This window comes from Theropithecus gelada, chromosome 2 (genome assembly GCF_003255815.1).
Source record: "Theropithecus gelada isolate Dixy chromosome 2, Tgel_1.0, whole genome shotgun sequence".
Classification (NCBI taxonomy): domain Eukaryota; kingdom Metazoa; phylum Chordata; class Mammalia; order Primates; family Cercopithecidae; genus Theropithecus; species Theropithecus gelada.
Window position 1 is genome coordinate 43505773 of NC_037669.1, and position 12868 is coordinate 43518640.

A 12868-nucleotide genomic window follows, 5' to 3' on the forward strand; every position below is an offset into this window, starting at 1 on the left:
TGAGCCACCACGCCCGGCCTCTTATCCTAAATTTACAATGTCCTTTTCCTGTTCTTCACACAAAACTTCTTGAAATAATATTCCATGCTTCTGGCCTCTCTTTCTTCCATTTATTCCTTAACCAGGGCAACCGTCTTTTCACTCAGTGGAAACTCTACAGACTGATCACAAATATCACTATCAACCAAAGGACTAGATCCGAAGACCCTCTGAGTCCTCATCTCCTTCATCTTTATTTAGCATTGGATGCAGTTTATGAAGCCCTCTTTGCAACTTCTCCCTCCCCTGTTTCTTTGAGACTCCAGCCTCCTCTTGGTTCTCTCCCCTCTCAGTCCTTTCTCCTGGTACTGCAAGCTCCTTCCTCATGGTATTGGTATTGACTTTCTCTACCACACTCTCTGTAACCTTATCAGTGCCCATGGTTTCAATTATTAATTAAATAGTAAAGACTTCCAAGCCTGCAGCACTAGCTTCAACCTTTCTCCTGGGCTCTAGACCCAACAGTCTGAGGATACCTTCCCTTGGCTATCCCTCAGATGCCTCAACTCAGCAGGGCTGAAACCACAGCTCCCCTCTCCTCCCAGACTCCCTGTTATGTAACCTCCAAGTCACTCAAGTCAGGAACCTGGAAGGCAGCCTGACCTCTTCCCTCAGTCTAACCAAAGGAACACAAGCTTCAGGACAGACAGCTCTGAGTTCAAGCATCAGCTCGCCAATGACAAGCTCTGTGACTTTGGGCAAGTGGCTTCTCCCCTCTAAATCTCATTTCCCCTATCTGTAAAATGAGGGTAATAACAGTATCTGCTGCATTGGGCTATTGAGATTGGATGAAATGATGCATATAAAGTGATTAACACATTGTAAGCTTAGAGTAAGTGCTCAATACATGTTAGAATTATAACAATAAACCTCTAGCTGGCTCTTGAATTTGTGTTCAGTTACCCCAGCCAGGAACTGTAAGTCATCTTAGAATCTTCCAGTTCTCTTCCTCAACTCTCTATGCAAAAAGTCCTCAAGTATGGTCAATTCTACCTCCCGAGGCTTGAAGTTCATGCCCTTTTCATCCCTCTCCTGGACTGTCATCCCAGAGGCCCATCTGGTATGGCTGACTGCAGTCTCATCTCCTCTGACCCACCCGCCACTCTAGTGCTTCTCAAACGTTCGTGTGCCTCTGAATCCCCTAAGGAGTGGATCATTTTCAGTCAAGGCCCAGAAGGGCCTGGGGGATCTGCTTGCTAAGAAGCTTCCAGGATGCCAAGACTGCTGGTCCACAACTGCACTGTGAACAGCAAAGCCCTGCTCTTTCCCTAGTTCTCCAAAAACCAGATCTAATCTTCCTGATCCCCTGCCTGAGAATTTTTGATGAACTTCACAACTTCACCTAAAATGCCCTTTTAGCCTTACTTCCTCCTGTTCTATCTCACACAACATATGCCTTGGCCACACACGAGCATCTGAAAATGCCACACACTGCCATTGCTTTGTAACCTTTGCTCATGCCGTTTCCTCTTGTAGAGTGCCTTTCCTTATATTTCGTGCCTTTTAGAATCCTATCCCACTTTCCGAGACTTAGATTAAGTGTTACCTTCTCCAGAAAGCCTTCCTTGGTCTCCAGGGAAAAATGCTCCATGCATTCTGCTATGTCCCCTTGGCTCTTTGTTTACCCAGCTATAATACCATGCATCCCTTCTCATTACAGTTAGCCATACACACCTCTGTTCCCCTGGATCTTAAGCTCCATGTCTTATCTTTGTGTCCTAAGAATCCGACACCAAGTAGACACTCAACTATGGATACAAGAGGAGGAGAGAAGGGGTGGAAGGTGGAAGAGGAACGTGAGGCCTACTTGAACTCCTGGTGTGCCGCTGAGTTACACACCATCGCCCGCTGGTGGCAGCATGCCACAACTGCTGGTTCAATGTTTTTTGAAATGTCCTAAGTATTAATACTTTTGAAGAATGGCTCAACATCACTGTCTTGGAAACCAAGACCCCAAAAGACCCTGCCAGTCATCATTAATGTTTCCTCAGTTCCTCTTCACCCCTTTCAGTACAGTCTTTACATACACAAGGTCAGTCATACATATTTATTTCAAGCCACTGATGAAGTGAAGGCAGCCTACCTTCAGGTTTCTCTCCTACCGTTGTGAGTTCAGACTCCTGGCTTGGCTCACTGGTTCCATACACGTTGATTGCACGTACACGGAACTTATACTCATGGTCAGGCAGCAGGTCCTGAACGTTGAAAGAGGTGCTGCGGCATGTGGCTAGTTCCTTCCAAGTCTTGTTGGCTGAGTCCCAGATCTCGATGCTGTAGGACTGTACGGCACTGCCCCCATCGTACGAGGAGCCGTACCAGGACAGGGTCAGTGAGGAGCTCCGAATGTCAGAGGCACAAGGTGTGCCAGCTGGGGGGTCTGGCTTATCTGGAGATAGAGAAGCACAACATCACCCACACTTTCCAGAACTGCAGGCAAAGGAAGTTTTTTAATTACCTGTGTCACTGGGGAAAGGCAGCCTAGAGAACTCACTCTGAAGTCCCTGGTCCTGCGTCTCTTTCCCTCATCCGCATATCACAGTTAGAGCTATATACAAATCCACCTGTACCGAAAGCCCCATGTATAACTATTTGCTCCAAAAAAGGTGCCCCCTCCTTTTTATTGCTAGTTTTTCAGTCTACATGCAAGTCATGATTTCCTGTACTTTGCTCAAGTCATAAACATATTTGTCAGAGTAAACAGATCTAGGAAACTGCCAAGAAGGCGTGGACTATTTCCCATCGAAAACATGTTTTGAGAGAGAGACAGTTCAGCTTGAGTGTGTGTGTCTGTCCTTCAGGCCCTTGGCCAATGACCTGTGACATAACTAGGGGTCTGCCTCCACTTTCTCTGGGTCTTGAGAAATGCCTGCCCCAACAAGGGGAGGTATAGCACAATGTTTCTGTTCTGAAGTCAGACAGATTCAGGTTTGAACACGGATCTGTCCCCACACAGTAGCTGTTAATTGCCCTGTGCCTCAGTTTCCCCATCTGTAAAATGTGAATAACAGCACTTGCATCACAGGTGGTTGTGAGAAATTCTTAGAAGAGTGGCTGGCTTGACTAGTCATTACTGTCAAGATTATTGTAGGAGTTTATTTCTAACTTTATATACTTAAAAATTACTCCTACCCTACCTCTTTTATTCTCAGAGGGCTGTTGAGATATAAATAATTTCAAAAGCAAACCACAATAGCAAATCACAGCCATCCCTGACTAATGGACAGAAAATGAGCTGAGGATACAAATAAGAAGTGGCCCTTTTGGCTGGCTGCCTTCTCATTCAGATGACCTGGCCTCAGAACTAGCAGTGCTGCCAACTTCAAGTCAAATCATGGTAGCCAATACTTTAATGAGGCTCTGGAGTTTTGCTGATTTTATTAGTTGCTTATCTGAGCAAAACTCTCCTATTTTTCAGATTTAGTTTTTGCAGATGGTTGGTTAGCTACAGATATCTCTGTTCATTAACGCTTCATCTCCCCCAATGCTTTTTGAGTTCATGAAGCCTCACAAACTAGCAACTGAAACCATGCTTTTAAGCTATGTCAGTCCCAGCAAATTTGAAACTGGTTTGTTTGCCTGACTTCCTCATTCAGAGAATGGTGCCAATATGTTCCTACCTCTTAGGGTTTTTGCAAGCCTCAAGTCAGCAAACATAAAGTACTGGACCGCTACTCTCCCACCCCCAGCAAGGCAGGAAGGCCAAAGGCAATTTCTGCAAATGACCCTGTGTATATGGAGAAGAAAAATCTGCATGTGTATACATGTATATACATATATACTCATACTCATATTCATTCTTGTCCCCTCTCCCAGCCCTGCTGATCCACATTCCAGCTCAGAATGTGCTGCCTAGAAACTGTCTATCCCCAGTAACCAAAGCCCTGGGAATGATTCTGGGATTGTGACAGAGCCACTTCCCAGTGCTGCCAGTCATGCCAGAGGCCTCCTGTGATGGAACCACTTTCGCTGGCTGTTTAATATGTTCTCTTAGAAAAACTGTTTGTTCTGAGAGATATATTGGCCTTTTTTGAAACATTTCTGGTTTTGGCTAAGATGTTTATTACTCTAAACTCTCTTAAAGACAAGTGGTTCAAGTCCTCTCAAGACCCAGCTAAGGAAGTAAAAAAGCCTAAAGAGGGATGGAAGACAGACCCACTACTCCTCCCAGAGAAGGCTGCTTGGAAACCATGTGATTGGCCACGGCCGGAGTCGTGTGGGTTTATAAATGAATGCACTCTGCCAACTGATCTTCCTTTTGCTTTGGTCAAGAAAAGAAAACTGAGAAATGGGTGTTGCAGAAGAGTACCCTACCCTGTTACAGATTTGTACCCTACCCTGTTAACAGATGTCTCTTGGCTGAAAATGAGAACCTATACATGACACATGTGATATATAAGACTTGTCACACAAGAGAAGATGCAAAATTCGGGTAGAGGGACTTTAATTCCAAGTGAAACTCCAACACTTTTAAGAAATTTGCTACCAAATTAAGGAGTTCAAAAAAGACCCAAGTCAGAAGTCCTACGAGATTGGAGGCCTCCCACCCCTCCACCTGCCTTTAGGGCTGTGGGCTGCACTTAATGCTTTCTGTTCTTTCTAAGCTATGAGCCCCATGCAGTGGCTGAACTAGTGAGGGATGAAAACCCTCAGAAAAGAACAGATGTCCTTAGAACAGGGTGCTCCTGTGAGCCTGTCCTCCACAGCGACACACTCAGACTGGGAGGGAGACCCTGGGCATCTCTGGGCGAGGGAGACTCCACATTTCCTCTGAATTCTCCCAGGGCTCCCTGGAGGCTTGATTAACAGACTAGGAAACTCAGCTGAGTCTAAGACAAGAGTCTCCAATGGCACCAGCTCCAGGATTTTCTCCTCAGCAAATGTTCTAATTCCCAGGAAAACGGAGGATCCCGTCCTACAGCTTCCCACTAGAGTAACTGCCCTCGAGGTCTCTTGGTACTCGCTTATTTGAAGATGACCAGTGGCTGTGCCTAGCCCCATCTGGATGTCCCTTCCCTGGGACTTCAGCAGCTGCTGGAAGGACCCCCAAGGTTCATCTACCTGGATAATCCTAGCCCTTGAGAAATGGGTCCTCAGCAGCTAAGGCATTTTTCTTACCAAGAAAACCCAGTAGTCAGTGGCAGAGCCAAAAGGAGATTCCAAAAAGCCTCCGGACCCTCACTCCAGGGCTCAGGACCTTCCAGGCTATCAGGCAGAATGAGCTCAAGAAGGCATCTCGCTTAAGCCTGAGCTGAGCATTAAGATGGGAAATCATGCAAGCTCCAAACTCAGCATTTGGGGATTATTGGGTATTTGGGGTTCTCTCTACTTTGTTTTTCTCCTTTAAAGATGTGAAAAGAGACCTGCTTTTCTCGTGCTGGGTGAGTGACCTTAAGGAATCCATCTGGGTGTGCTGCTCACTGCCCCTCCCTCACTCCCTGCAGGCCAAGACCAGGGGCGCATGCACAGGAAGAGGCTCTGAGCATCGCAAATTCCTGGGCTGCCTTTTAAAATATAACAATAATAAGTCTCCGAAATAGCTAAACATCACTCATTTAAGCTAACAGAGGGAAAGGCTAGTTTTTTTATCGTTTGAAAAATGGGAGTCAGAGATGATCTGAAAAGAAAGTGTTCCTTTAAAGAATATACAATAAGAGAAGTTTGCTGCTAACAAGGAGGAGTTGTATTAAACTGGCCTTATTTAGCTGGTCTGTAAATGCATGAAGACTGTCTGGAGCAGGCCAAGTGATTCCTGTTTTACCTCATGTACGTTTTACATCTGCTTAATAAACCCTGATCAGAGAATACAGAGATGCCCCTGGAGATGCACAGGTAAATCTGAGCTTCATCTAGGTTTACTTTGAACTAATTCTAAGTGCATGGGCTCTGAATGAATGTGGCTTTGCTGTGTCCATCAATGTGAGTCCTATTTTATTGAGCAATTCTATTCTTAGCTCTTTGAGGGGGAGGCAGACAGAAAGCCTCGGTTCTCCTCCATTCCATTCCCCTCCCAGGACGGCACTTAACATGCTGCTCCTGCCAGCTGGCGGACAGCCACGCCAATGGCCCTGTCAGCACTGGCCGCAGAGAATAAGAAACTAAACCATAAAAGGCCAGAACTGCAGCCCGTGCAGTGGTGATCGGAGGAGGGGAGTGCGTGGCACCGCGCAGGAGCTGGGCATCGTGGGGGCTGGGGGAGGGACGGCTGAGTACAGAAAAGTAGTTCAAAGAAGTTGACCCCAAAGTTGCTTAAGGAGGAGCAGATGAGAGAGAACATCAAAGAAAAGTCTGAACTGATGCTTGCTGATAGGACAGGAGTATAGGGCCAAATCAGTGCTTCAGAACAGATCTAAATGTACCAGCAAACTGGATCACTAGCACCAAGCCTCCACAGGTTCCTGACTGCTTGGGAGGAAATTATTCAAATAAGCACCTGGAGTCACCAAAAAGAGACAGAGTGAGAAAAGGGTTATTCTCCTTTAGAGATGAAAAACCCATGCCCTCACCCCTTTGTACACCAGTCTTCTCCAATCTGAAACTTCTAACCGAAAGAAACAAAAGAACGGGGGTCAGAGGAAGGAAGACAAAGGGAAAAGAGGGGACATGGGACAGGATGACAGACACTGAGAAATGGCTGAAACAGAACACAGGGTGAAGAAACAAGGCCAGGGAGAGAAACAGAGCAAGAGAGAAGGTAAAGAGGAATATGGACAACCGAGGGTGGGGAGTGGATGCTGGAGCTCAGTCCTCTGTGAATTCCCTCTCTCGGGTCCCCCGTGTCCAGGAACAATCTTCCAGGGGGCTTCACAGTACTTCCTGTCTGGGGAGTTGGGCCAGGGCGTGGAACCTGTGGTCTGTTCTGGTAGCTGGCATGGGCGCAGCTCACTGGCCACCTCATTTGTCTTCCCAGCTCTGTATTACTTTGACCTTTATCCTTATATCTTCCCTATTCACCTGGTTGGACAAGGACTTCTTCTTCCCCAACTTCTTAGGGGCTGGAGGGAAGTGCTGCAGGGCTTCCTAAGGCTCAGCATGAGAAAAACGGAGGTACAGACATCAACAACTCCATGGCATGCGGACAGTTCCCCAAAAGGCTTGCATGTCCCTCTCAAGATGAATTTTATAGCCAGAGTGTTCCTTTACCTTTTGGGACATTCTGTACCTACTTCACACTCCCATGAGTGGCACTGGAGGACAAGTGTTTGAAAGTTTAGAGCTAGTTCCCACTTAACCCCTGATGCACTATGTTACTTTGTTCAGATTAGTCCTCAGTTTCTCCTGCGTAAGGCTGGGAAACATCAGCCCTGTCCATCCTAGTCCTAAGGTGAGGGTACGAGATGAAGATGGGGGGAAAAACTGCTTGAGAACTAAGTCAGGGAATCACAGAATGTCAGAGAACAAAGCCAAGGAATCACAGGCCACCAGAGAAGAAAGGTGAGGAACCATAGAATGTCAGAGAACAGAGTCGAGGAATCAGAATGTCAGAGAACAGAATTGGGAAATCATAGAATGTCAGAGCTACAAGAGACCTTAAGAGTCAATGTCTCCAACTTCTAACTTCATGTCTAGATACCTCCATAAGAGAGATTCCAGGGGAAGACTTCTAACCACCGTAGCCACACAAGCCCCGTTACCAACAGATCCTTTTGTTCTGTGTGCCCACGTGTGTGTGCACCAGGAACACACAGGAAAGGCTAGTTTGCAGGAAGTTAAGGTTGGGATCAGCACACACAGCTGAGAGTTTTGCACACTGCATAAAAGGGACCTAGTGGGGGCATCTGGGCCAACCTGTCCTCCCCAAGGCCAGGTCATGAGCTCTGGGGTGAGGCTGGGGGTGTTGTACCCTTTTCACTCTGCCCAGCAAGACCCCTTTTTCTAATTTTCACAAATATACCCTGTAAGGTTGAAAGCCAAGGACAAATGGAAAACCCGCTCGGGTCTCGTGCACATATCAATAAATACCAGGTCAAAGGCTTTCACACGCACAACATATGAAGGCCCACAATGCATGAGGCATAAAGTCTACTCTCTATCTGTCTGCTCCTCTGCCTGCTCATTATTCCGCCGTCCCAAGCACCTGCCACACGGGGAACAACTGTAGCAGAACATGACAACTGTGGGAGACTGGGTAGAAAACTCTCTTGATGCTCCAGGACAGAGCTGACCAGGGTACGAAGACAGTGGTAAGGAAGGAGAGGAAAAGTGAACTTGAGAATCAGTCTGGAGATAGACCCCACTCAACTGTGGGATGAAGGAGGTGATAAGGAAAAGCGAGTGGAGTCAGGGTTGGGGGGTCATGGTGACCTCAGAACAGTCCCTGCAGACTAATGGGGTGTGGGAGTGAGACCACAGGAAGCTGGAGGGTGCTAGGAGGTGAAGAAGCAGAAATGCAGTAGAGACTCACCCTTGTCAGAGAGAGAACGTAGGGTGGCGAGAGTGAGAGAGAACATTACAGGAGATATTCATGCCTGTGCATCTGGCTAAGATGGCGACACTTATGGGCTGCTGGGAGGAGCCAGGAAAGAGGAAGAGGTTGAAGAGAGAAGTAGGGATGGTGGAGTCCCCAAGGGCCTGGGGTCCAGAGCACAGGAGAAGGGAGCAGCCTTTGGTGGGCCCAAGGTGGGCCATCCCCAGAGCCTAGAGGGTGGAGTCAGGATGGGGACAGAGACACCTGTGGTGTGGGGGCCAAGAAGGTGATCAAGTTTATGCCTCATGTCTCGCATTTCTCAAAGAAGCTAGATGTCAAGGTCTGAGGGCGGGGAACTCCAGGAACAGCTATCACAGAGAGGTGTTAATAGAGACAGGGAAAAGGATTTCTGCCTAGCCTTGGCCTCTCTGCTGAGCCTGGAGGTCAGCAGGCTCTAGCAGGGAGTCTGTAGGTTGCCATGATCTTCTTTCTGTGGTGCCTTATAAATCAGGCACAGGAGTGGTGAGAGAGAACGGGTGACGAAGTCCTGAGGCCCACGTATCTTGCCTGGGGGCTCCCTGCCTTCCCCTTGCCCCAAGCTCCATGCCACCCAGCCACCAGACTCACCCACGACAGTGAGGTTGACCTGGGCCTGCCTGCTGCCCAGCTTGTTCTCCACCAGCAGTGTGTAGCAGCCGCAGTGCTCCTGGCGCGCGGCCAGGATGGTGAGCTTGCTGCCATTCTCGCTGTTCTCCACCTTCATGTGCTCGCTCTCCTGGATCTAAGGGTGGAGGATGGAGCAGGTGCTCGAGCCTTGGGCCCTTGGGCTAGGAAAGGAAGGGGGCTCCTCCCCATTCCCTACTTCCTGAAGGATGCAGTTGGACAAGCTGTGGGGGGCTCGGTCTAGTCTGGACTCTGCGCTTCCCCCTGAGGCCCCTTCTCTCCTGCATCCAGAGCCCAGCTTCCCTGAGGGTGCCAGGTCTGTGGTGGGCAAAGAGGGTGCGGAGCAGGGGCAGGATGGATGAACGAGCTGAGCACTCACTGCTCCCAGAAGTATCCTGGTCTCCCTCTACCTCTCTGGAATGGGATGATAGGAGAACTCATCTCAGCAGTCATTCACAAGGTCCACTCCAGCGGGTTCTAACCTCTTCTGTGCTGTCCAATGCTGTAGCCACTAGTCACATGTGGCTATTTAAATTTTAACTAGTTAAGTGGAAACAACCCAGATGTCCATCAACTAATGAACAAATAAAATATGGTCTGTCCTGACAATGGAATATTTATTATTAATTCATTGAAAGGAATGAAGTACTGATTCATGCTACAACATGAATGAGCCCTGAAAAGAGTATGTTAAGTAAAAAAAAAAAAAAAAAAGAGAAAGCTACATGAGAGGATGACATACTGTATGATTCCATTGATATGAAACGTCCAGAGTATGCAAATTCATAAATACTGAGAGTAGATTAGTGGCTGTCAGGGCCTGGGGAAAGGGGAGGAATGTCTGCTAATGGGTCTGGGGTTTCTTACTGGGATGATGAAAGTATTCTAGAATTAGATAATGGTGATGCTTGCACGACCTTGTGAATCTACTGAAAACCACTGAATTGTACACTTTAAAAGGGTGAATTTTATGGTATATGAATTATATCTTAACAAAGCTGCTATAACAATTGTTAACTAATTAAAATTAAATATTCAGTTCCTCAGTTGCCCTGGCCACATTTCAAGTGCTCAAGAGCCACATATATATGGCTGGTGGCTGCCATATTGGATAGCACAGAGATAATACTTTCTTCATGGCAGAAAGTTCTGAGGGACAGAGCTGGGACTTGGCTAACCGTCTCTGAAAAGTGATGAGATTCCATCTTATTTCAGACAACAATAGTCCAGATGTCGCTCAGGGCAAACATACTCTGGGATTCATGCTCTGCAAAGGCGAGCTTCTTATTTCCATCTTTTGAGACCAGCCTTACTTTCCTCCCTGTTAGTACTAAGTGTTCATCTCTGGGCCTAGGAGAATTTGAGTGGTTTTAAAACAGAGCAACAGAGGGCTCAGAATAAGTCTTCACAACTTCCCGCTCCTGTGCCAACCCACCATTCCAGGGTCTCTGCTGATCATGCGTACAGACACGCACTACCACCATAGGATTGGTGGAGCTGCTGGGCTCCCCAAGTCCTTTCAAAGCTGGTTGTCCGGAAATTCAAACGTTTTTCCATAGGAACCGTTATGATAAATTGTAGCTAGATTTCCGGGTCAGTCAGACACGATTCCATTTATCATACAATTCTTCTATCCAAATACTCACATTTGCTTTTATCCCTTCAGCATGTGGCAAGTTTAAGCAGTTATGACAGACAGGAATCAGCGGGCTGACACAGAATCACAACAAGCTCATGGAGTCTAAGGGTCATCTTGGGTCACTGGCTCGACTTTCCTGACTCTGAATAGGATTCTAGACTGCGCTATCAAATCAGATGAGGGCCATGGATGGTTTCTACTTTTCCCCTCACACTTTTCTCTATTACACAAATTGCCTACAAAGGCAGGAATTATTGGTAGATTCAGAAGCAAAGGTTAGCAAGAACTCAGGTTTGGCAGGTGAGCGATGGTAGGGGAGCGGCCTCTCCTATTTCTAAAGCTATGAAGAGTAAGGCCATTTCCAGCATGGCATTTCTCATCCCTTTCGGTCCAAAGGCTGTGCGGGTTGTTCCCAGCACCCCCAATGTCCACCCCATCCCGTCACTGACCTGCTTTCGGAACTTCATCCAGGTACAGGTGATGGGCTGGGTGCCTGTCACTTTACCAAACAGCTCCACTGACTCTCCGGCGCGTACCTTCTGGTCCTCAGGGAACTGGATGATCTGAGGGGGCATTGCTGAGGGAGGACAGGGAGAAAGTAAGTGAGGCGGAAGGGTCTCAGGCATTCTGATCACATTTGTTGCCATTGTCCACAGTGGTCTGTTGGCTTCTCTCTTGGCTTCCAGAACCTTCAGGGTAAGACTGAGGGGCAGTGATCCTGCTGCAGGACATCCAAGTTCATGGACCTGCTAGGTTTGCTCCCCTCTTCATTCTGATTCCCTCAGAAGTGACCCACACGACTTACATGGTATGAATCTCCATTTATTGGTTGTACTGGAATTTGTGTCTTACCCTAATTTTTTTTTTTTTTTTTTTCTTTTTTTTGAGACGGAGTCTCGCTCTGCCGCCCGGGCTGGAGTGCAGTGGCAGGATCTCGGCTCACTGCAAGCTCCGCCTCCCGGGTTCACGCCATTCTCCTGCCTCAGCCTCAGGAGTAGCTGGGACTACAGGCGTCCGCCACCTCGCCCGGCTAGTTTTTTGTATTTTTTTTTAGTAGAGACGGGGTTTCACCGTGTTCGCCAGGATGGTCTCGATCTCCTGACCTCGTGATCCGCCCGCCTCGGCCTCCCAAAGTGCTGGGATTACAGGCTTGAGCCACCGCACCCGGCCTTACCCTAATTTTTTGAATTGAGGTCCTAACTCACCTATGAATTAAGCAGCACCTTGCCTTCTAACCTCCAGGTCACCCTGGCTGGCAGGCTTGATTCAAGTCCTCAAGTGTCATCCAGTGGAAAACAACAAGGGCTCCATAGAACAAGGACACACAGAGCCAGGCACAAAATAGCCCCGAAGGGGTCATGTGCACAAGGGCAGAGCAGGGGATGGATGGCAGGGCAGAATTCAAAGAAGGGGCAGGCAGCAGAGCTGCTAGTCCTGTGTGATGCCTTCAACATGGGAAGCAGAAGGAAAGACCAAGCTGTGGAATGGGACCAGGAGCCAGGCTGTGCAGAGGCTCTCCACGAGCAAACAGCCTGAAAAATGCACAGGTGGAACTGAGGGTGGGGGTGGGGTTGCAGTGGGGTGTCTCCTGGGATCACATACCCAGGTGTCAGTCTAGCAAGGTAAAGGCAAAACCCCCATGGCAGATGACTTCTTTGCCCCCAGATAGTGCCATGGCCAATTACCTGCCTTCGGAGGTGTCTTGGGGGCAGGTTTCTTTTTCACAGTTGCATCACCTGGAACAAAGAAGTCCACAAGTTATTTCCTGTAGTTCTGTTTCTTCACAAAGCTCCTGATCCTAGGAAGATGCAGTCTTATACACTGACCCCTCATCCAGGGAGGACTCTTATTTGAACATGTCTTTTCAGGCTGAGCACAGTGGCTCACACCTGTAATCTCAGCACTTTGGGAGGTCGAGGCAGGTGGATCACTTGAGGTCAGGAGTTTGAGACCAGCCTGGCCAGTGTGGTGAAACCCCATCTCTACTAAAAATACAAAAAAAATTAGCTGGGCATGGTTGTGTGCACCTGTAATCTCAGCTATCCAGGAAGCTGAGGCAGGAGAATCACTTGAACCTGGGAGGCAGAGGCTCTTCTGAGCAGAGATTGCACCACTGCACTCCG

The 12868-nt window shown here is 48.0% G+C and overlaps 1 protein-coding gene across 7 annotated transcripts in view; it reads right to left on the reverse strand.

The window, feature by feature from the left end:
* Window positions 1–12868, reverse strand: part of MYLK (myosin light chain kinase) — a 287445-nt gene that overhangs the window by 41648 nt on the left and 232929 nt on the right. For all 7 annotated transcript variants that reach the window (XM_025377289.1, XM_025377293.1, XM_025377292.1 and 4 more), the window contains 4 exons: window positions 12431–12481; window positions 11195–11322; window positions 9071–9224; window positions 2123–2425 (listed from right to left, as the gene is read on the reverse strand). In XM_025377289.1, the coding sequence (XP_025233074.1) occupies window positions 2123–2425; window positions 9071–9224; window positions 11195–11322; window positions 12431–12481 (636 nt within the window). The remainder of the gene's footprint in view (window positions 1–2122; window positions 2426–9070; window positions 9225–11194; window positions 11323–12430; window positions 12482–12868) is intronic.